Source organism: Sinocyclocheilus grahami, unplaced genomic scaffold (assembly GCF_001515645.1).
Source record: "Sinocyclocheilus grahami isolate Dianchi unplaced genomic scaffold, SAMN03320097.WGS_v1.1 scaffold70.1, whole genome shotgun sequence".
Classification (NCBI taxonomy): domain Eukaryota; kingdom Metazoa; phylum Chordata; class Actinopteri; order Cypriniformes; family Cyprinidae; genus Sinocyclocheilus; species Sinocyclocheilus grahami.
Window position 1 is genome coordinate 1,453,704 of NW_015505249.1, and position 25,621 is coordinate 1,479,324.

The following is a 25,621-nucleotide window of genomic DNA, read 5'->3' on the forward strand; positions in this document are numbered from 1 at the left end:
AACTTGTTGAACTGAAATGTTTACAATGAAGCACAAAAAGGAATAAACTGCAAATAAATGAAAACTAAAATGGAACTAAAATTAAATTACACCTAAACAGCAATATATAAAATAAAAAAACACTAATACAAATGACAGAACGCATTACAAAATTACTATAAATTGAACTAAAATTTTAAATGTAAACCTAAAATCTAAAAATGAAATCAAATTAAAAATATGAAGAAATATTATAACAGTATATACAGTAAATAATACTAAAAAAGTTAAGTAACACTTTAGTATAGGGACCAATTATCACTATTAACTAGTTGCTTATTAGCATGCATATTACTAGCATATTGGTCATTTTTATTAGTGTTTATAAAGCACATATTCTGCATGACCATATTCTACATCCCTAATCCTACCCACTACTTAAACTTAACAACTACTAAGCAATAATTAGGAGTTTATTGAGGCATAAATTGTAGTTGATAGTTAATTAATACCGAGAATTGGACCTTAAAATAAAGTGTGACCAAAAACACTGCTTTTAAAGTGACTGTAAATACTACTACTAGTATTAGAATTAGAAATGGAATTACAGGTAAAAATGAAATCCCATTCAATGAATGTCAATGGGGTTATGATCCACACAAGAAAGACAGCTCTATGGGTTTGGGGTGACTTAAATCATGACAGAATTTTAATTTCCTTGAACTTGGTAGGTTCATAAAGCAAGTAGTCAAGGCCTTTCCTAAAACCCAGTAGCACTTTGGTTAAAGCATTACCTGACCTGCAACCCATCATTCCCTCGCTATCCTCCCTTACCGAGCGCTCAGCAGTTACCTTGCAGTCAGTCTCAGCACTTTAGAGATCAATCCCGTGGCCAGACCGCTGATGCCGGCCTCCGACGGCGCCTTGCAAAGCGCCCCGTCCGATCTCCCGAGGTTCGTTTTCTGCTTCCTCCGCACCTTTTTGCGGTAAAATGCCCCAAGCAGCTCCATGCCGTCTTTAGCCGTCTTCTGATAAACTGAGAGTAAAATGCAAAGCGGCTGGAAGGTTGGCAGGGTGCAGTTTGACGACGCAAAGAACGTTAAAACACGCAATTAAGCGTCATTAAAAAGTCACGATAAGAACTAGAATAAACATCCTGTCCTCGCCAGCACTGGACAAACATATTTCAAAAACGAAGATATGGAGGAAAAAGCTTCCTTTGTGGGATTGGATATTAGAAAGTGTTGGATATAAGAAACTGGGATAAATAGTCAAATAACGCACTGCACAGACAGCCAGGAGCAAATGTGAACACATGATAGCATGTGTTCATAACGTCAAACAAAGACTGGCCTTTGTGTGCATCTTCCTCTCTTCCTTTCTTTTCTCCCTCTTCGTCATCAGGATCATCCACGTGATCCCAGACAAGTCAACAAGCCTATCCGTGCCCAGAAGGCATTATGGGAACAGGAAGGCCATAGTTGGGGTGTGTCGCAGGGTTGCTTTCATGTGTCGGTGACAGCCGTCTCCGGGCCTGCAGGGAATATGGGTAGGTGTAATAGCACAGGTGTCTTCACCTGTCTGCAGAACAAGGCCACTGGACGCGAGCGACGTGGTGACATATTGCTCCATTCACTGAAGTTTTACATCACCCGAGTACAATAACTGCTGATTTCTGTGGCATCCCATCATTCCCAGGAGAGACGCTTCATGGTAATCTGACTCCTAGGGAATCCAAAGGGTCTGACCCACACAAAAACCCCAAAACCGTCTCTCTCGGGCCTTCTCGTCGCCTCCCCGGCTGGGCCAGACTGCAGAGGGTGTGTCCTGCTGCAGAAACCTTATCTGATCCCTGGGAAAGCGGCTCGTCAACTGCGCTAATCTGTTTGATCTGAGAGGAAGCTGAAATTGGAGAATTGGATTAGGCGGGAACGGTGGGCTTCCACAGGAGAATGGAGATGCTCGTTAAATACTGTCTGTCTAGAGAGGTGTCTATTAGATATACAGGTGCATATCAATAAATTAGAATGTTGTGGAAAAGTTCATTTATTTCAGTAATTCAACTCAAATTGTGAAACTCGTGTATTAAATAAATTCAATGCACACAGACTGAAGTAGTTTAAGTCTTTGGTTCTTTTAATTGTGATGATTTTGGCTCACATTTAACAAAAACCCACCAATTCACATTGATCAATCTCAACAAATTAGAATATGGTGATATGCCAATCAGCTAATCAACTCAAAACACCTGCAAAGGTTTCATGGATGAGATCGCAGGTTTCACAATTTACATACTTCCATGCACTAAACGTACCTTAATGGTGATGGGACAGCATGCAATTTCATTATGTATAGGTATATATACAACACCGTTAATTTTTATTGTTGTTTTTTCTAAAGAAGTTTCATATGCTCACAAAAACTGTATTTATTTGATCAAAAATACAGTAATATTGTGAAATGCAATTATGCAATTAACTTACAATACATTTTTTTTGTGCTTTTTTTCAGAATTCTATGATGAATAGAAAGTTCAAAAGAACAGCATTTATTTTAAATAGATTTTTTTTTTCGGTAAAAATGTGTTCAATGTAAAATGCCTGGGATGCAAGCTTACATCTGGATGGGATCTCATGACCATTGCAGTCTAGGTGAAGCAACTGTCTTCAGTAGAGTTCTTTAAGCTGACATGGTTCATCAGACTGAAGCTATCCAGGGGGAGACAGGTTGTGTTATTAATGCATGTCACTGTGGGATTATGGGAAATCCTACCTTGGAGTGTGCGAATAACACTGGAATGTTCACAATCCAGGAACACGGAGCAAAACACACATGACAGATGAACTGCGAGTGAACTAGACGTTATTAACATCTTAAAAGAAGCTTCTTCTAAGAACCGACTACAGTGTTATGGAGAAAACCACGCAAGTGAAAGAGAAAGATGAAAGAGAATTTAAGATGCCAGAGTTTTTCATCCCAAGGCACTTTAGACTCACTTCCTGTAATCGTTCTCTGCATACCTAATGTATGTGTACAATAACACATACATGCATGTAAATAACTGCTCTAAACTGTTGGGTGAGCCTGGAACACTGCTGTCTTGGTTCCATTTCTATTCATTGTTTTTTTTTTTTTTTTTTTTTTTCCACCCAAACATCTTAAAATGGTCAAATCACTCCGTTTCTATAAAAGTCTAATCAAAACTCCAGTAGCTGCAGGAACGGACTGCCTAAACGGTTTTTTTCCCTTTCAGGTCTTGTGTAGCGTTGCGACGTCCATGAATGCATGTTCAGAGCACAGACGTGAGTGGAGCATCCAAAACAAGCACTCAAACTAGGTAATCTCACAAATCTGGCGGGTTTGAGGATGGCAACTAAACACGGACAAAATTAAGTCACGTTCAGTATCTGTGTTTAGATGAGAAGGGCCGGAATATTGTGCACGTTATCTGCCGCTGTGTCTCTGGGGTGATCAGCGCGCCATCTGTCGGACCAATACAAAATACATTTCCTTTCTCATATACTTATGTATTTGAAATTACAGTATATTATGATTAAATATTTACATATAGCTACTATTCAGAAATTTTGGGGTTGTTTGTTTTTGAAAAAAACCCTCTTCTGCTCACCAAGGTTGGATTTATTTGATTAAAAATACAGTAAAATCAGTAAAATTGTGAACTATTATTACAATTTAAAATAACAGTTTTCTATTTGAATATATTTTAAAATGTATTTGATTCCTGTGATGCAATTATGAATTTTCAGCATCATTATTCCAGTCTTCAGTGTCACATGATCCTTCAGAAATCATTCTAATATGCTGATTTGCTGCTCAAGAAACATTTCATTTATTATTATCAATGTCGAAAACAGTTGTGCTGCTTAATATTTTCTGTGGAAACATTATTTTCAGAATTCTTTGATGTATAGAACGTTATAAAGAACAGCATTTAGTTGAAATAGAAATCTTCTTTAACATATATTTACTGTATTTATTTTCACTTCCACGAAACCGGTACGATTTGAGTCCCTCTGACCTTTTTAAGTGTATTTTATCTATTGGGTCCCCAAAATCTATTTTTAAAAGCTTTTTGTATTAATTGAAATGTCTCCTTTAATAAGGTTTAAAAGCATGACATACATTTTAATATTATAAATTATCTTGTTTTTTTTCAGTTGACACCGCCTATTTTGTCATGTCCCTCATGGCCTTCTATGAAAGTGTACTTGGGATATGAATAATAAAATTAGAAAAAAGTCCATACAGTTTGCCATTCTCATAAATTATGCCATTCTCATATCATGTTTTTTTTCTTAGTAAATTCATGATTATTCATTAAAATCATATTATTTAGTTCCGTACCTCAGTAACCCCTCAACCCCGTTACACAAATCATTATCCCCCCATAAAAATTATTTACTGATCCTTATGTGACATCATTAACAGGAGGTGACATCATATAAGTCTTCTGAACAACATTGTGGGCAAACATAGGCAAGTTCCCACCTTCTTTTATAACTATAACTTATTAATATTGTGATATTGTGGTTGTCAAGCTTAACGACTCAACCCCGTTCCATCAAATAAAGATAGAAATCTATTACTTGTGAAAATGATCTTTTTATTTCAACAATATACATAATTTCTTAATATCATGCATGCCATGTGCTCTCCTGTTATTCACTACATTTAGAGCAGTGGCCATTTTGAGCAAAAAATCACAACCCCGCCACACTCAACCCCGTTACTTATTCGATCATAACGGGGTTGTGAGATTGTGATGGGGTTGTGTTTTAAACGCTTTGGTTTTGAAGTTATTCAGTAATTTAAATGAATTATTATATTTGACAAGATTGTATCAAGGCACAGATCTCGGGAAGGATACAGAAACATTTCTGCTGCATTAAAGGTTTGCAGAAGCATGTAGTCTACGTTACTCTTAGTGGAAGAAGTTTGAAACAACCAGGGCTGCGTTTCCCAAAAGCATTGTAAGGCAATGGGTCTACGATGTACCTAAGTTTATGATGCTTTTGGGAAATGCAGCCCAGGACTCTTCCTAGAGCTGATGGCCTTCTGGCCAAACTGAGCAATCGATGGGGAAGGGCTTTGGTTAGACTGGTGACCAAGAACCTGATGGTCACTCTAGTTGAACTCTATGATCATATGTGGAGACAGGAGAAACCTACAGAAGAATACTTTAGGGTAAAAAATCAAAAAATGTGAAAGCCCAAATCGTACCTGTTTCGTGGAATGACTCCCATATATATATACATATATATACACACACACACACACACAAGTGATTCTTGTACAAAAATTGGACATATAAACTGCTTGATGTCAACCGGGTCCCTGTTTTAATGAAAGTACGTCTTTTAGCCTGCCATCATGTCCAAATTCAACTCTTCGACCTTTCTTTTAAAACCTTATTCGGATAAAAGTGAGTATAAAGGGTTAGTTCACCCAAAAATGAAAATTCTGTCATTAATTACTCACCCTCGTGTTGTTCCAAACCCGTAAGACCTTCGTTCATCTTCCGAACACAATTTAAGATATTTATGATGAAATCTGAGGGCTCTCTGAACCTCCCATAGACCGCAAGGTAACTACCACGTTCAAGGTCCAGAAAAATACCAAGATGTTCGACATCTTGAAAACAAAAGAAAACAAAAATAACGACTTTATTCCACATTTTCGTTTCTACTGCGTCACTTGTGGACGCGCGTTCACGACGGTACCATGACGCGAACGTGTGGCCCCGCTGACCCGCCACACACTCGCGTCATTCTTTGCGCAAAAATTTTTTTTCTCGTAGCTTCGTAACATTACAGTTGAACCACTGAGTTGAACCACTGAAGACACACAGACTACTTTGTCGATCATCTTGGTACTTTTATGGACCTTGAACGTGGTAGTTACCTTGCGGTCTATGGGAGGTTCAGAGAGCCCTCAGATTTCATCAAAAATATCTTAAATTGTGTTCCGAAGATGAACGAAGGTCTTACGGGTTTGGAACAACACGAGGGTGAGTAATTAATGACAGAATTTTTGGGTGAACTAACCCTTTAAGGATCGGGCCGTCTCGCTATTTACAGCTTCTGTACACAGTACTCCAGTTTTATTTACACACAGAACGAGAGGAAGAGAAACAGACAGAAACTAGAAAAAAAGGGAAAAGTTCATTTTGGTATGCAAGAAAACAGCAAAATCTTGCAGTTCTCCAAAAACCCCCTTGAAAACCCCATAAACAACTCAATAATAGTGGATTTAGAGTAAACAGAGACGGGATGCACTGACAGTCACCCCTGACGTGACCGACTGGGAACCATAAACCAAAATCCACTTCAACACTTCCTCTTCCTGTGAGAGACATTCATTTCCTGTTTCAAAAATAAAAGCGAGATTCTGTTTCCTTAGAAATGCCTCCGATGAATGACCTTGTGTGCAGATCAGGGATATTATAGTTAACTAAAACAATAATTAATAATTAATAAGAAATAATTTATTTTAGTTTATTTTTATTTCAGCCAGTTGCCAAGTAAACATTTCTCATTTTCATTTAGTTTAACTTGATGTACTAAAATAACACTAACAATAATAAGACTTTAAAATTAAAATAATAAATAAATAAAATAAAAATGACAAAAACACAAAACTTTAAAATTAAATTCAAAAATGAATTCAAACTATTAATAAAAACTATAATAGTATCTCAATCTAAAACAACTCGGGGGATGACCAAACACAAAGATCAACAGCGGGTTGAGCTCTTCACACATGCACACCTGTTTTTGATGCGTAGTTTGACTCCACTGCATCTGCAGTCTCTGGAAGGACTAAGAGGACGCGGGTCAGAACAGCAAGGACCTGGACAACACTCTCTACAAACACAAACAAACATTTAGGTTAGACATGCATTCTTTATAAATCACAAGCAGTTAAAGCACTCGTATCTTGGAAAACAAAACAGCTCTTTTCAAAATAAAACAAGTGTGATGCATGATCAAATGCCCATAACTAATCTAAACTTCCTATTCTGTTCTCTCAAGACTATTTAACTAAAACTTTAAGAACTTGTTCAGAGATTGTCCTGGTTATGACATCTCAACCATGATCTCATTAAGTTAAAAACAGATCAACAACAAGTCTGCGTCATATGTGAACGCCTTCTAAGAAATGCATCTGAAGGACATGACTAAAGCGGCCTAATTAAACAGGGCTTGACGAGGCAATTGCAAAAATATGTAATTTCGCACATCCCTAGTCTAGACGGTATGAGTGCACTGGTTACTTTGTAAATGACATGCGTCTGTTTGTCTTTAGATCATGTATTTTTGCAGAATCAGTGTTGGTCAGAGAGAGGATGAGTCTCTGACTCTTTTGACTCTCTGTCTCTTTTTACACGTTCACGTGAATGTATTATATGGGCTCTTGGGTTTGACTCAGTTGTATTTGACAAAGGAGGCACCGTCCAGTCCATTCACCACATGCTCACATGGATGTTGTACACAAGAGAATTTTTAACCTGAAGGACAGGATACAATAAAGCCAAGTTCTCTTTCATGTCTTAATGCGCTTAAACTGTCAAATACACATTTATGTTAAAAACACACATGGGTTACAAAAACAGTCATTTGTCTGTGAAGGTAAACTGCTGGGAAAGAAATAGCAGGTTTATACGAGATCTGTGTGGCAGCAGCAATATACAGTAAATAAATCAATAAATCCACTGCTCTCGTGAGTGAGTGGAAACATGCAGATTAAGGGGCGGTAATATTATAATAAGATCCCTTTTCTATGTCACAGGGGGAGCGATATCTGATCGGCTCGTTTTTTCACAAGCTTGCAGAGAAAGGCTTACCAAAAAAAAATTTAATTACTGGGTTGTTATTTTTCACGTTTTCTGGGTTGGTAGATGCACCGGGGACCCGATTATAGCACTTAAACACAGAAAAAGTTAGATTTCCATGATATGTCACTTTTAATGCATTCCTGCTGAATAAAATTATAAATTATTTAAAAAAAACAAAACAACAACACAAACCTCACCACTTATTTCATAAACTGAATGCTTATTTCTTATAGAAGAAAAAATATTACAAAGCATTTGTGGTGAGAAGTGTTTTGTGTGTTTGTTTGTGTATGAGGAGTATCATCTACCGCACAAACGGCAACTACAAGAGCTTAGACAGCAAAACAGAAGCCCTTCAATCTCACTGAGAAAAGCCTGTAATGTTGACACAGCATTCCTATAGTTAGAGAAGGTGTCATCACGTTCTTTTTAAAGGGTTTTGAAAGCTTTAACACAACACAAAGGCATTCCAAACAAACTTTTAGTTAAAGGGATGGTGCAACCAAAAATGTAAAATCTGTTTCTCACCCTTAAAAGTTCTAAACCAGTATGCATTTCTTTATTCTGTGGAACACAGAAGAAAATATTTAGAAGAATGTCAGTAACTAAACAATTTTGGTTCCCATTGTATGGATAAAAATACAATGGAAGTCTAATAGAAACTGAAACGGTTTGATTATAAACATTCTTCAAAATATATTATTTTGTGTTCCAAAGAAAAAAGAAATGCATACAGGTTTAGAACAACATGAGGGTACATAGTAACAATTTTTGGGTGGACTATCCCTTTAAAGGAGATCATACTGTGTAAAAAAAGAGCAGCTTGAACATTTTTCTAAATAACTCCTTTTACAGATCAACATGAGCGTGAGAATATTTTTTAAGGATTATCCCTTTAAAAGTGAACAGCATTCTGCATACCTCTCTTTCAAATGTTCTTTCTCTTTTAAAGCTTGATTTATCACTCTTTCTTCAGAAGGGTGAGATCGGCCCGACTGCTGTAGGTGTGCATTGATCTAATTATATCTCTATTAATCACTTTAATTGGCCTGTGAAATGCAGGGACATTTATTGGAGCAGGGAGGCTTGATATACCATCTCGGATCAGCACATTAACAATCCATGATTTTAAAGCCAGCGTGTGCATCTCTGAACTCTTCTGCTCAAATGCCCCCAGCATTCCTCGCATACCTGCCCCCCGGAGGACCTCGGTGGTCACCATAGAGATGTGAGCAGCATGCAACTTCCTGTAAACCACTAACCCCCAACGCTGCTTACAGACAGCATTCAAAAGCTTGGGGTCAGTAAGATTTTGTAGAAAAGAAATTGATACTTTTATTCAGCAAGGATGCATTAAATTGATCAAAAGTGATAGTAAAGACATTTATAATGTTACAAAAGATCTCTATTTCAAATAAATGCTGTTCTTTTAAACATCCAACTCATCAAATAATCCTGTAAAAATGGTTTCCACAATAATATTAAGCTGCACAACTGTTTTCAACACTGATAATAATAAGAAATGATTCTCGAGCAGCAAATCAGCATATGAGAATGATTTCTGAAGGATCACGTGACACTGAAGACTGGAGTAATGGTGCTGAAAATTCAGCTTTGATCACAGGAATAAATTACTATTTTATTATTTTAAAATATATTACAATAGACAAAAGTTCTTTTAAATGGTAATAATATTTCACAATATTACTGATTTTACTGTATTTTTGATCAAATAAATGCAGCCTTGGTGAGCAAAAGACTCTTTTCTTACAAACTCCCATAATCTAACACCCATAATACATTTGTTTGCCAACCCATATAATACAAAATATTAAACTTCTAAGCATTAAAAATATAGCTAAAATGAATACTTTAAATGGAGGGAACTGAGAAATATGTAGGGACCAGAAATAATCATATTTGAGCCTTGGCTCTTTTGACAGCTAATAACCACCTACACTCTTAGAAAAAAAAAAAACTAAGTACAAAAGTTATCAATAGTGCTGAAATGTACCATTTAGGTACTAATATATACACTTTAAGTACTAATATGTACTTTTAAGGTACTAAAATGCAGGAGTTAATAAGGTACAGGTCAATAGTATCACCCCAGTGACAGCTTTTGTACCTTTTTTTCTGATAGTGTAGCAACCACCAGAACACAAAAACAACTGCACAGCATTGTGCTAAAAACAACGCACCTTCGCTACAACTGCATAGCATCACCCTAGAATTGTGGCAGTGTATTTTACAAGCACCACTTACATGTAAAAATCTGTTTAAATGGCAAAACTTCTTTATAAATTATAGACTCAAATTGCTTTATAAGAGTATTGCACCTACAAAAGTCTAATAACTAGTATAGACTCAAACTCCGCTTTTGTGTGTGTGTGTGTAAATATTTCACGCCACCCACACGCTTGAACCTTTCCTAACTGATCTGACCTCTTCTTTTGTTTACATGCGTCTCAAGTGAAACGCACCCAACCATAAAATCAACCAGCTGAAACGCTGCTTTCAATGGAATATTCACTTTGGAGATTAAGTGTTCTTTCTACTTTAAAACCACACAAGAACTTCAACAAAGCTTGCTAATAAATTAAGTGACAACCAAACACGCTGACCTTTAGTGACGCCTCCTAAAAACAAACACAGTAACCTGACTTCACTGCTTTCTGGATGAAGAGAAGAGCTCTTTCCTTTATCCTGCTTTGGCTCTGTCTTTCTCTGTGTTTACAGTGACTCCAGCGGCTCGTGTGACGCCAAAAAGGCTTAAAACAACACCATCATAAACACAATGCCAGACAGCCGTCGCTAAATATTATCTTGTTTTGTGAGTATCGTGTTGTTTAGCTAGTTCTCTAATTTACAGACAGTAAATCTAATGAGTTTTAGATGGAGACTCAGGTGCAAAATACACCCATCCTCTCGACTCAGGCGACTCAAACAAACCTACACATTGATAACTTGAGCAGAACACACTTCTCCAAACACAGTCGTATGTTTAACAGGTGAAATAAATTCATTAGACAAGATAATAGGCAATATCTAGCTTCCCAGGATACTTATGATTTTCAGTAGTTTAAACAACAATCAAGCTACCAATTCGAAAACGTACAATACATTAAAGGTCGATAATTTTATACAAGATCAGATGATATTATTATAGTTTTGTCTGTGCTCTTTTCTTGTTTTGGACTTTTTACATATATACTGTTACATATTTAATGAACAGTATTTATTAAAAACAAAATAAAGGAGTGTTTCTGAAAAAGTGACCAGTTACTGACAGCACTAAACTTGAATTTATGAACTTTGACACTGTTATTGAACTAAACGGAGCTAAATAATGACACTATTATCAGAGCCACTTTAGAGCTGAAATAGAATTTGCTTCATAAATGATTAATTTTACAATTTTAACACTGTTATTTTCTTATTTATTAATGTGACGCTGCTTTGAAACAATCTGAATTGTATAAAGTGCTATATAAATAAATAAATAAATACATAAACCAAATACAACCAATAATTCTTACAACGGAGCTGAAAACACAGCAATGAAAAGCAACATTTAATATATATATATATATATATATATATATATAAGTGAATCTTTTTTTGTAGTTTGTATTCAACAAAAACTCAACACAGACAAGCCTTTCATTTGCATATGGAAACGAGGAGATTACATGCAATTCTATGCAAAACAAAACAACAATCTGTAAGTAACCAATCTCAGACACTATGATCTCAATCAGTCAATAAATATTCAGCCAAACGCACCTGCAAACTGCACTCTAGTCCAGCAAATTGTCAGGTAGTTGACATACAACATGCAAATGTCAAAATTTTACATTAAATCTATAAGGTAAAATGTATATTTTAGAAGCTGTTGTAACTGGTCATTAGTTATTTAAAAACAAAATTGAATGACCTTTTATCATTTGCAATTTACTTAAATAGTCATGAGGTGTGATTAATAATGAATTGGCAACTGCATAAATATTCCATGTAATCTCACAATTAATAAGGTCATAAACCTGCATGCACAGTAATTCGAACGGAATTAGAAAAATGTTTTTAAATAGTTTAAACTGAGTCACTGCTGTGACTTGCCAAGTGCTCATTTATATAAATGATTAAAAAAAATCTGGTGCACTTTATTCCAAACAAAGGGACATTGTTCAGTAAGATTATATAAACACAGAACAGTACATGACAACCGGTTTAAATACAAGTATGTGGATGGGATCACTGTACCTGTGCTGATGGAGTGTCAACGTGCCTGTTCTTCTGAATGCAAAAGTCTCGGACTGAACTAAAGAAACCTGCAGTCAAGCGTCCAGAGCTACAAGAAATAAATCCCAACTTCAGTCATTCGGTTTTAAAAGAGCAACATACTGCAGACCGACTCCACACTGACAGGGGCAGAACAACATCTCTCTCTCTCTCTTGCTCTCAAACACTGGTGACACATCAGAGGCAAATTACTGCCGTCCTCTCAGCCAATCAGAAGAGCCGCAGGGCTGAATGAAAGCCATAGCGATGATGTCACCGAGCAGGTTTCTCTTGTCCTGCCTTCAGGCTAACTCTCTCTCTCTTTGTTTTTCTCTCCTCTTTCTTGTCCCTCACATTTCTTCATTCAGGCTCATGCTAATGGACATTTAAATATTTTTACCTGCTGTGACTCAGCCAGTTTCACAACTTCAAGCCTAATATCACACAATTTGATGACACTGAGTTTAAAAATATCAATAAAATCTTTGCAAGATAACACACGTGCAAGCACATAACACGTACAGATTTTTTCACAAAATAAAAATTACGATTTTTAAGCCCGTTTCTACCACTGAATAAAAAAATAAAAGGCAACTGTGACTTTTTATCTCATGAATGCAGAATTGTGGGATATAAAATTTTAATTCTGAGAAAAAAAGGCAAAATTGTCAGAGATAAACTCCGAATTCAACTAAATAAATTCAGAATTTTGAGAATAGTGAGATATAAATTCCGAATTCTAACTTTTTCTTGCAATTCTAAGTTTAAATCTTAAATCTTCTTCCAAAGAATAAAAAATAAAAAGGTAATTGCGAGTTAACATCTCACTATTCTGACTTTTCTTTTCTTCTCAGAATGGCTAGTTAACATCTCACAATTCTTTTTTTTCTCAAAATTAGGAGGAAAACAAAATCGGAATGATACAAACTCAGAAAAAAGTTGGAATTGTGAGATAAGTCGCATTGTCTTTATTTTTTTATTCGGAAACTGGCTTCCATATGTTTTAACTTTAATGCCATAATCAAACTAACAAAAGCAGTCAAATCTCAAAAGTTTAGGTTTTAATGACAAAATGTATTTTCAAAATGTATTTTCAAAATGACAAAATGTACAAAAGTATTCAACTTAGAATCTACAAAAGAGTGAAAAAAGTGGAAATCAGGATTAGGCATAAAATAATTAGTCTTCCAAATCATACAGTACATGTGGAAATCAGCTGAGAATTGAACAGGTAGTTGTAATCTAACATCAGGAATCATGTCTTTGTGTCAGTTTTTGCTGATTAAGGGATAAAACAAGACTCCATCACCTTGCAAATGGTTGTCGGAAGCAAAAATGCTACAAACTGCATCATATTTCTTGTGAAAGTGTGACGTGCTCGAGCAAAGCAGCCAGTATTTTTGGAATCGGCAGCCCAAAATGAGTATAAAGAGAAGTATTGGGTTTCATTCAGCAGGACGGTGTTGTATATAGGGCTCTTGGATTGCTCTAACAGGTGGGGTTAAGGGAAACCCGTCCTATTCCACACCTGTTTTGAATCCTGAGCCCTGCATCTGTGTGTGAGCCGCCCGTCACCATAGAAACATACAAACTTTGACCACCACAAAGCATTCGGTCCAGACGACGGGGGAGGAATCGGCTACAGATTGTGTTTGTGTTTGTGTGTGGAGGAGGGTGTTCACATCACAGGGGGGAGTGAGATGTAATGAACAGCATCTGGGCTAAAATTAAAGACTGAGAAGTTTGCATCGGATGCCGCAGTAATGTGACTCTGACAGTATGTCCCAACTACATTTTCCAGTGTCATGTATTTGTTTGCACTCCTCAAAATCAAAATGCTGTGTGAAGCAACAGCTAATAAGAACATATCTGATATACGCACTGTAAAAAAAATAAAATAAAAAATAAAAATTAAATCAAGATTTTGTTTTGTTTTGCAGCAAACATGTCTAAACATCCTTGCTGAATTTACTGCTTTAATTTTCTTAACCTTTACATTTACACATTTACAAATAAACCTTTATTCATCCTTTAAAATAAAATAATACATAAAAGTAAGCATTTAATAAATTTTTATTCTTAAATCAAGAATCCAAAAACTATTTGCTAAAATACTATGACAAATAAAATCAAGATATATTCATTAAAAAATTTTTTTTTTGTCATCTTTATTATGTTTAGACATTTTTATTGGCAAGCCAGACAAAATGAAAATGAATTTATGCAGTGTATAGCATAAAAAGAAAGAATACATAAATCAGTAAATAAATAAATGAATAAATGAGTGAATTAATTAATTAGTAAATAAATAAATTTATTAATTACATATGGTATGTATGAATGAATAACAAATGAAGAAATAAACTAATAAGCTCATAAAAGAATACAAAGGAAATAATACATAAATCATTAAATAAGTGAATAAACCAATGAATAAATGAATAAGGTAATACATGAATAAATAAATAAATAATAAAAACGATGGTATGTTTAAATAAATGACTGAATACATACATAAAAATTACATAAAATTAATAAGCTAATAAATGAATGCATAAATTAATTAATGAATGGATTAATAAACAATAAAATAAATGTAAATAATGCAATAAATGTAAAGTTTGCCATTTTTTGATGAGAGTCATTGAAATCAAACTGCACAGTTTATACAGTAAACTGTATAAAAGTCATAACTATGTATTTATGCAGAGAAAGACCGAAAAATTGTCTCGACTCACTAACTCTACTTCACATAGTTCTGCTTTAGCTTCATGTAGTTATCACACAACAAGCAACCCATAAACAAACAAACAAACAGTCAAAGCTTTGTGCAAAGCAATTAAGACTCTTTCTGTTTCTCAGTGTTTCCAACAACCTCATCAACAGGACAAATGAAAGGCCACACAGCAAACACTGTTTGTTTAATGCACAAGCCAATCTCTCTCTCTCAGTCTCATTTGTATATTGGTCTGGCAAAGTGCACCGAAACGAGTTATGCAACCAGCAGTATAACCACCATCATAATACTGATCCATTTCCCTGTGTGGATATAAACAAACCAAAGGTGTCTGCTAGTATCTAATGCCCCAGCCAGCCCATAATAAAATAGGTCCAGGTCCACATCATGTGCATGTGATCAGGTTCAGGTGTCCAGATACACGTGTGTGTGTGGTCAGGCAGAGCCTCACCTAATGCATCATGTCTTATTAAACCACAACACGCCCTTTATACACATACACACACACACGCAAATGTTTAATTAAACACTGCTTGGAGATAATTAAATCCTAATTCACTCCTTCATGATCAATGTCACACACACACACGCACACGCGCACACGCACACGCACACGCGCACACGCACACGCACACGCACACGCACACGCACACGCACACGCACACACGCACGCACGCACGCACACACACACACACACACACACACACACACACACACACACCTGAAGGCTTTGGTTGTGTTTCACATCTCTGGACCAGTCAGGTAGCATTTTTTCATACTGTTACAGTGTTTGCAATAGCCAACCAACTATTGATTTTCAATTAGAGAGGATTAGCAGTAAGTTTATCTAGATATGTTGCTAACACATTACTTAATTCATTAATAATGCCTTGTAATACACTTTGTAATGCATTGCATGATATCATGAATAAGTTACAATTATTCACAATATCATGCAGTGCATTAAAACACATGACAAACAACCAATTTCAGATGTAACAAGGAATCTACAAATATTAAAATGCATTTTAATTTTGGTTGCAATTCTGAAAAGACAATGCATTACAGCGTACATTATGAATACTTAAATAATGCATTATACATACAGGCTTCAAGTAAAGTTTGACCAGTATTTCTTTGATTTTTTACTTGGAATAAATTTAAAGATGCAACAACTTGGAAAGGATTTTAGCATTCTGGCAGCGTGCTAATATAGTAACTACTTGACTGTCAGCTTTCTCAGATCCTCTCGGAGAAGAATCTGTGCCTCTAATTTCATCTCTTTTAAAACAACAACTCTACAGTCATCAAAACGACACATTTCCCATAATGTAATGCACTGGACCTGCCTTCCATTTCTGATTTTTAACATCACTATCTGACCAGATTTCCAGGAGTTAAAGCATTTAAGACATGTAATAAATTTTTTTATAAAAATTCATATACATATATACTATACAGCATATCTCAAAAGCTTGATTGCCTGTATTGTAAAAAGCGCTAAACAAATACATTGGACTTGATCTTGAACTCGATCTTGAACTGATATGACAGCAAACTAGCATTTATTGTTGCATACTGCATTATCTTTCACATACTATTTTAAAATTTAGTAGGCAGAATATACGGTGCACTATGCAGTAAATTAAGATGGTATCCATTCCGGATATATCTTGTGTAATATATCTCATGCCTGTAATTGGTCTTCCAGTGAGATGAGAGAGAAGAAAGCAGAGAGAGAGAGAGAGAGAGAGAAGTGGGCAGGTGTTAGGCAGAGGCTCTCGGCACATAAGCATCATTTAACAAGACAATGTTAAATATTTACAGCGTTCCTGAGTTTCACGTTGGGACAGGCTATCTATTTTAGCAGTAAGAAAGGTTTATTTTTCTCTCTCTCTCACCCTCATAAAACAGGCTATGAAGGAGAAAACTTAAAGAGAAAGGTCTGGAAGGACTGAACCAGAAACTGAAGAGACTGAAATAAGCTGTTAACGTCATGTCAGAAATAAGTTTCGATAGCCTTGTTCAGAATGTCAGCCCAAATGCAATTTTTGTGCAAATCCAATTGAAATCCGATCATATTTAAATAGTCTGAACGGCAATGAACTACATGAAATCAGATTTTTGCAAATCCGTTTCGAGCTACATTCATATGTGGTTTGGAATCCTATTCAAATCGCATTCCTGGAAATCCGTTTCAGTCTGACCGGTCAGATCGGATTTAGCCTAGCTTTTTCACGTTTTCACGCCACGTAAAACGTAAAAACATCAGACGTTTTTGTAGAAAACATAATGAACGTCTTTGCAGAAACAAGCTGGTGTTGTCAAGCGGAAAAAGACAATATATTGCTAGTATACGCATATCTTTGAGTTTTGAAACCAGCGGAGATGGCAGCACGGAATAAAGCCGCACATTCCAGCTTCCTGCGTTTCTGCCGCTGCCTCATAAAACGAAATCCATAATAATAATAATCCAGCGCGACGGCAACATGTTGTCATGTCATAAGACAACATCTGTATTGCTGTTATTGTTGTTTTTAGCATTGGCATAACAATGCAACAGCATTGTCATAGAAACCAACGCACATTCCGTAAAACGAAAGGGCGCTTATGGACACACAAATCGGATATGAACAGTTGCGATGCACTGTGTGGACAGTCAGTTATTCAAATCAGATTCCATCCAGATATGCACAAAATCAGATTTGGGCTGACAGTCTGAACAAGGCTTATGATATCCACAGTAATGGTACATCTCTTACTTCATCTCTTTATTTGTCTTTCTATATCTGGTTCCATCGTCCCAAAGTTTTTTTGTTTTTTTTAATGGGATTTTGTTTAAATGCTTGAAATAAGATCTAAGGTGAACACAAGCTCAAGAGATTTTCACGTTTTCTTCTACGACATAAAATACATCAGTAACACCTCACTCGTAATTTCTTACGTTTTGAAATCTAATTGTCTAAATAGGACTACCAAGGTTGTCTGAGACATTAAATATCATCACACCGAACAGAAAAACTCATCTCCGTTTTTATATTCACACTCTTGCAAACTATTCTTATTATTTTTAATCTATTCTTAACTATTTAATTAAGGATTGAAAAATATATTACAAAAATAAAGGAAGTTAAGATGATCACAAAATGTGTAAGAATCATAAACTTTTGCTGGTCACAGAGCTTATTTTCCGCAATAGTTCAAAAGGAAAAATGCAATCCGCTTATTTTTTTTGAGGGAACTAACCTGCGGGTTGGCTTACAAAAATACGTAAACCCTGCAGCACTTTATAAATAGCAGCATTTGTTTAACAAATGGCGTGAGTTTCAGGTGGAACTACCTCTTTGTCCAACCAATAGAAGACAAGGGGTGAGTTTAGAAAACCTGTTTGAAAACAGTCATTATTCTGGCAATTCCAATTGATGCCACTAGTGGTGCATAAATTACATGCTTCACCTTAATGTAAGAGCAACATCTGTGCAATAACATCCTTCACCAAAAAAAAAAAAATAGAAAACAGTTCTTTGAAATAAAATAATAATATTTGACAATATTACTGTTTTTACTGTATTTCTGATCAAATAAATGCAGCCTTGAATCCATCAACTAGTTTTTACTCAGAAGCAGCCATAAATCCTTCCAAACCTGTATGACTTTCTTTCTTCTGCTAAACACAAAAGAAGATATTTTCAAGAACATTGGAAACCAAGCAATGCTTAACCCACTGACTTTCATTGTATGGACAAAGAACGCTGAGACATTCTTCAAAATATCTTAAATATCTTCTTTCATCCTCCACAGAAGGAATACAATCATACAGGTTTGAAACCACATCAGGGTGTGTAAATGATGAGAAATTTGACATTTTTCGTCTGAAGCCTGGAATGACCCTGAAAACAATGCTGTTTCCCACTATTGCTGACCAACACAGCCAATCAGATTGTAGCTTCATTCTGAGTTTGCCCTCAATATGTCCTCCCAACATCTTGTTTCCTTCTTTCCCTCTCTGTACCTGGGAATGGCAATCCCTCTCTTTTCGCATTTCTCCGTGTTCTTTCACCTCTGATCTGGAGTCAGTCTGGGTGAACGTCACACCAACACCGTCCTCACACAACCAGGTGTGACACAATGCCTCCCATTATTAGAGCATTATCCAGGCTCACTGTGTAAATTGCAGTGTCTGATGTCATTGTCGCCCCATGCCAAAGACTCACACTCGCTCTCGAAATAAGGAGAATACATAGCGTATTTCTTTCTTTCTTTCTTTTAAGAATTAAAGGCATGTAAATTATTCATTAAATAAATTATTGAAAATTTGTCTGAATGGCTAAATCTGGCACATTTACATAATAGACTTGAGTGCCTATATTAATTAATGTGCATTGACCCATTTTAAAATTAAAATAAAGAATAAATCAATCAATATTTCTTTATTCAGTTATTTACATGCCCTTAGTTTTTAAAATAAAACGCAACTGCAAATTTCTCATATTTTTCTAGATTTCTCTACTATGCAGATGCAATTATTTTAAGAATGTAAATAAATAAATAAATAAAAATAACTGAATAAATAAATATTTACATGCTGTTAATTCTTAAAATAATTGTAACTGCAAATTTGTCATTTTCTAGATTTTTTACAAAGCAGTTGCATTTATTGTTTTTTAAGAATAATTTTAAGCATAAATTAAAAGTACATTGTATTGTAAATAAATGAATAAATAAATATTTATATGCTGTTAATTCTTAAAATAATTGCAACTGCATAGTACAGAAATCTAGAAAATATGAGTTGCATTTTATTTTAAGAACTAACAGCATGTAAATAAACAAATTAATAAAAAATAACTGAATAAATAAATATTTATTTTCAATTAATTAAACAACTGATTTACAATTAATCCAAAAATGTAAAACACAAAAATTAAGAAATTTTCTGAAGAAAATAAGAGGTGCTCAGTAGTGAAATAGAGGACGGGAGTTTGTTCAAATGTCCACTTAACAACAGTAATAGCGATGCACGTCTCAGCAAATACAAATAAATAAAGTTCTGTTTTTATTTTCTAGACTTTATAGACTAAATCAGTTGACAGTCTTCAACATTGTTCCCAACATATAAAATAAATATCAAAATGTAACAAGATAACCCTTATATATATATACTTTTTCAAAACACAGACAAGTAAAGAATCCCTTCTAGCCCTGGAAAGCTTTCACAATCATATGTGAATCATCCAGCTGAAGAGTTCTTCAGAACTGCAGCTCGGAACTAATACAGATCATTGTGTACCAGCACTGAAACCACAACACATGCGATGCTGTAAACCAGTCGGCATTGCTCACTCCTGTGAGAACACAGGCGTCTTTGTGTCATCAGTGATGCCAGTGCTCTGTAACCTATATCTGAGTGTGATTCTCTCAGGAGACTAACTCTGCTCAGCCCCGCCCCCTGGAGGCCTACACATCCACCTGTCACCATGGCAACGCTCCACACCTGCCAGTTTCACCTGCAACTCAGGCCCGTATCGTGTGTCCAGCATCGCTCACGTGTGCTCTCAAAACAAAACTCACACTTTTAACGGGTTAACAGGCCAGGGATCTAATGGCAGCACACAGTAAGATAGCATCAGCTTTGAAATAAAATAATAATATTTGACAATATTACTGTTTTTACTGTATTTCTGATCAAATAAATGCAGCCTTGAATCCATCAACTAGTTTTTACTCAGAAGCAGCCATAAATCCTTCCAAACCTGTATGACTTTCTTTCTTCTGCTAAACACAAAAGAAGATATTTTCAAGAACATTGGAAACCAAGCAATGCTTAACCCACTGACTTTCATTGTATGGACAAAGAACGCTGAGACATTCTTCAAAATATCTTAAATATCTTCTTTCATCCTCCACAGAAGGAATACAATCATACAGGTTTGAAACCACATCAGGGTGTGTAAATGATGAGAAATTTGACATTTTTCGTCTGAAGCCTGGAATGACCCTGAAAACAATGCTGTTTCCCACTATTGCTGACCAACACAGCCAATCAGATTGTAGCTTCATTCTGAGTTTGCCCTCAATATGTCCTCCCAACATCTTGTTTCCTTCTTTCCCTCTCTGTACCTGGGAATGGCAATCCCTCTCTTTTCGCATTTCTCCGTGTTCTTTCACCTCTGATCTGGAGTCAGTCTGGGTGAACGTCACACCAACACCGTCCTCACACAACCAGGTGTGACACAATGCCTCCCATTATTAGAGCATTATCCAGGCTCACTGTGTAAATTGCAGTGTCTGATGTCATTGTCGCCCCATGCCAAAGACTCACACTCGCTCTCGCGCTCTCGAAAATACATAGCGTATTTCTTTCTTTCTTTCTTTTAAGAATTAAAGGCATGTAAATTATTCATTAAATAAATAAATAAATTATTGTCTGAATGGCTAAATCTGGCACATTTACATAATAGACTTGAGTGCCTATATTAATTAATGTGCATTGACCCATTTTAAAATTAAAATAAAGAATAAATCAATCAATATTTCTTTATTCAGTTATTTACATGCCCTTAGTTTTTAAAATAAAACGCAACTGCAAATTTCTCATATTTTTCTAGATTTCTCTACTATGCAGATGCAATTATTTTAAGAATGTAAATAAATAAATAAATAAAAATAACTGAATAAATAAATATTTACATGCTGTTAATTCTTAAAATAATTGTAACTGCAAATTTGTCATTTTCTAGATTTTTTACAAAGCAGTTGCATTTATTGTTTTTTAAGAATAATTTTAAGCATAAATTAAAAGTACATTGTATTGTAAATAAATGAATAAATAAATATTTATATGCTGTTAATTCTTAAAATAATTGCAACTGCATAGTACAGAAATCTAGAAAATATGAGTTGCATTTTATTTTAAGAACTAACAGCATGTAAATAAACAAATTAATAAAAAATAACTGAATAAATAAATATTTATTTTCAATTAATTAAACAACTGATTTACAATTAATCCAAAAATGTAAAACACAAAAATTAAGAAATTTTCTGAAGAAAATAAGAGGTGCTCAGTAGTGAAATAGAGGACGGGAGTTTGTTCAAATGTCCACTTAACAACAGTAATAGCGATGCACGTCTCAGCAAATACAAATAAATAAAGTTCTGTTTTTATTTTCTAGACTTTATAGACTAAATCAGTTGACAGTCTTCAACATTGTTCCCAACATATAAAATAAATATCAAAATGTAACAAGATAACCCTTATATATATATACTTTTTCAAAACACAGACAAGTAAAGAATCCCTTCTAGCCCTGGAAAGCTTTCACAATCATATGTGAATCATCCAGCTGAAGAGTTCTTCAGAACTGCAGCTCGGAACTAATACAGATCATTGTGTACCAGCACTGAAACCACAACACATGCGATGCTGTAAACCAGTCGGCATTGCTCACTCCTGTGAGAACACAGGCGTCTTTGTGTCATCAGTGATGCCAGTGCTCTGTAACCTATATCTGAGTGTGATTCTCTCAGGAGACTAACTCTGCTCAGCCCCGCCCCCTGGAGGCCTACACATCCACCTGTCACCATGGCAACGCTCCACACCTGCCAGTTTCCCCTGCAATTCAGGCCCGTATCGTGTGTCCAGCATCGCTCACGTGTGCTCTCAAAACAAATAACCTATATCTGAGTGCGATTCTCTCAGGAGACTAACTCTGCTCCGCCCCGCCCCCTGGAGGCCTACACATCCACCTGTCACCATGGCAACGCTCCACACCTGCCAGTTTCACCTGCAACTCAGGCCCGTATCGTGTGTCCAGCATCGCTCACGTGTGCTCTCAAAACAAAACTCACACTTTTAACGGGTTAACAGGCCAGGGATCTAATGGCAGCACACAGTAAGATAGCATCAGTCCCGTATGTGTGTCTTTATCAGAAGGAAAGTGTTTTCTATTTTTAGTGGTGTTAAACACGTCCACACTGCTGCAGTCATGTTGATAATGGCAGTGCCAGGCTAGTTTGTGCAGGACCAGCACAGTAAAGCACGACCACATGCAAACTAAACAAACCAAGCAAAAAGGACTGATTGATAAAGCTGAGATAAAGTGAGAATTACCTAGATCTAACAGACCTATGTTTGCATTTCTTATCCTAAATCACATCGTCATGATCACGACTAAGCATCAGCACCAATAAACGCTACTAAAAGAATTATATATAGTGTATAGACATATATACACTACCAGTCAAAAGTTTGGAATAATTAAGATTTTTAATGTTTTTGAAAGAGTCTCTTCTGCTCAAGGTTGCATTTATTTGACCAAAAATGCAGTAAAATATTACAATTTAAAAGAACTGTTTTCTATTTAAATATATTATGAAACGTAATTAATACCTGTGAGGCAAAGCTGAATTTTCAGCATCATTACTCCAGGCTTCGGTGTCACATGATCCTTCAGAAATCATTCTAATATGCTGATTTGCTGCTCAGGAAACATTTCTGATTATCATCAATGCTGAAAACAGTTGTGGAGCTTCACATTTTTGTGGAAACAACTGGTATATTTGTCAGATTCTTTGAAAAATCTTACTGATTGAACACTGTAGAGGTGTTTCTATTGCAACAGAAATGTAATTAAAGTTCTATAAATAGTTGCAAAACACCTAGCAATGCCATAAACCCCTGGAAAATGCACAGAGATGTTTTTTTTAAAGCACTGTGCACAACTGTACTGCAATCACCAACTTCATCGTAGCATTGTCGCACAGGATTTTGCATTGGTAAGGATTTGCCACTGACGATTCAATTACACCAAATACACAAAACAATGTTCTTTTTAAGCAACATCATATGACCCCTTTAAACTGTAATAATATTTCACAATTTTTACAGTATCTTTGATAAAATAAAATAAAAAGCAGCCTTGGTGAGCAGAAGAGACTTCTTTCAAAAATCTTACAGACCCCAAAATGAACAGTAGTGTATAAAAAACAAATAACAGCCCCAGAGCATTATGGGATTGAAGTGAACTGCTTTTGGGCTTACCTTCGCACAGTGAGCCGCAGCGTTTTGTACGATCCTTTAACAAGAGATATGGCCTCCTGCCTCCATCCGCTCAACTCCACCTCATTAATGACGACCACCTCGTCTCCGGCCTGCAGGGGGTGCTGCAACTGAGACGCCTTCCCGCCCTCCTCTACCTGCGGGACGTTAAGAAAACACACACAAACAGACCTTGAGCGCTCTGTGCAGTAACAGATAGAGGCTACGAGGGCTCCACGAACTAAATTAAAACCACATGGACGCTCAGAGCCCCCAGTAAAACCCGCCCAGAATTCAAAGAATGTTTTCTTTGGACCTTTACGCCTACACATTCACAGAGTCTCTAGACACTAATATTTTGGTCACACAATCTCTTGTCCGGGTCGGACGGAGGATGGAGTCCCACGTTACAGAAAGCTCAGCAGCATCCAGACAACATAATGTGATTGTGCACCTGAGAGGACTCCATTCACTCTTTTACGGCTCCTAAACAATACACAGAGCACAGGGCATTATTCACGCGCAGGAAATGTAATGTTTAGATATTGCAAACACAAAGAAACCTCTGTAAATCCCTAGTAGCGTCTCACTGTGGACAAAGAAAGACAGAATTGGTTCGATAAGATCTGTTAATGCACTCTTTTCTTGAACTCTTGAGAGCAGGTACTGGGTGTTTCAGGAGTAATTGTTATGACGACGGATCTCCAATATGCTAAAGAAAAGTCCTGTGATGTGATGGTAAAATATTCCCCCTGGAAACCAATGTGTTTATGTATATGTGACAATAACAGTTAAGAGTAATGGTCTGCATTTGTGTGATCTTGTGATTTACGTCAAAGAAGTTTAAATAGGGTTTCTAGAAATGGCACTCTTTGGAATTTCTTTGTAACTATATTTAGATAAATGTAATGCCATTTTTACCTTAGCTTAAGTGTCTCAATGGAACATTTATTAGAGAATGTGTTCAACAAATGATCAACATCTTTTGATGGATCTGGAACAACAAATGGTTCATTGTTTTCATTAATTGAAATAAAGATGAAAACCAACAAAATAAATATATTAGATGAAAACCCTAAACTTAAAAAAAGTTAAACAAAAATGAGAAATATTGCTCTGACAACTAACTGAAATAAAATAAGTTGAAGTACTAAAATTAAAGCTTACATTAAAAAAATTATATCCATTTTTTTTAAACGAACAAAAAAAATGACAAAAGCATAAAAAATGCATTTATACTAAAAATAAGAAGAAAAAAAACTTTAAAAAAAAACAACTAATTTTAAGATGAAAAATAAAGTTGAAAAATTAATAAAATGACAAAAGCAAAAAAATAAATTACTAAAGTTGAAACTAAAATTAAGTTAAAAATAAGAAGAACTGATGAAATGACAGAAGCACAAAACAAAATTACTAAAAAATTTAATTAAAAAAATTATATCCATTTTTTTTAAACGAACAAAAAAAGACAAAAGCATAAAAAAATGCATTTATACTAAAAATAAGAAAAAAAACTTTAAAAAAAAACAACTAATTTTAAGATGAAAAATAAAGTTGAAAAATTAATAAAATGACAAAAGCAAAAAAATAAATTACTAAAGTTGAAACTAAAATTAAGTTAAAAATAAGAAAAACTGATGAAATGACAGAAGCACAAAACAAAATTACTAAAAAATTTAAATAAAAACTCAAATGAAAACTGAAAAATGTAAAAACAAATAATATTAAC

At 35.4% G+C, this 25,621-nt stretch overlaps 1 protein-coding gene across 1 annotated transcript in view; it reads right to left on the bottom strand.

Annotated features, from left to right (window-relative positions):
* shroom3 (shroom family member 3) overlaps positions 1–25,621 on the bottom strand; it is a 61,535-nt gene that overhangs the window by 25,197 nt on the left and 10,717 nt on the right. Inside the window, exons 2-3 of the mRNA XM_016272420.1 lie at positions 23,896–24,050; positions 6,768–6,863 (exon numbers count right to left, since the gene is read on the bottom strand). Of these exons, the coding sequence (XP_016127906.1) occupies positions 6,768–6,863; positions 23,896–24,050 (251 nt within the window). The remainder of the gene's footprint in view (positions 1–6,767; positions 6,864–23,895; positions 24,051–25,621) is intronic.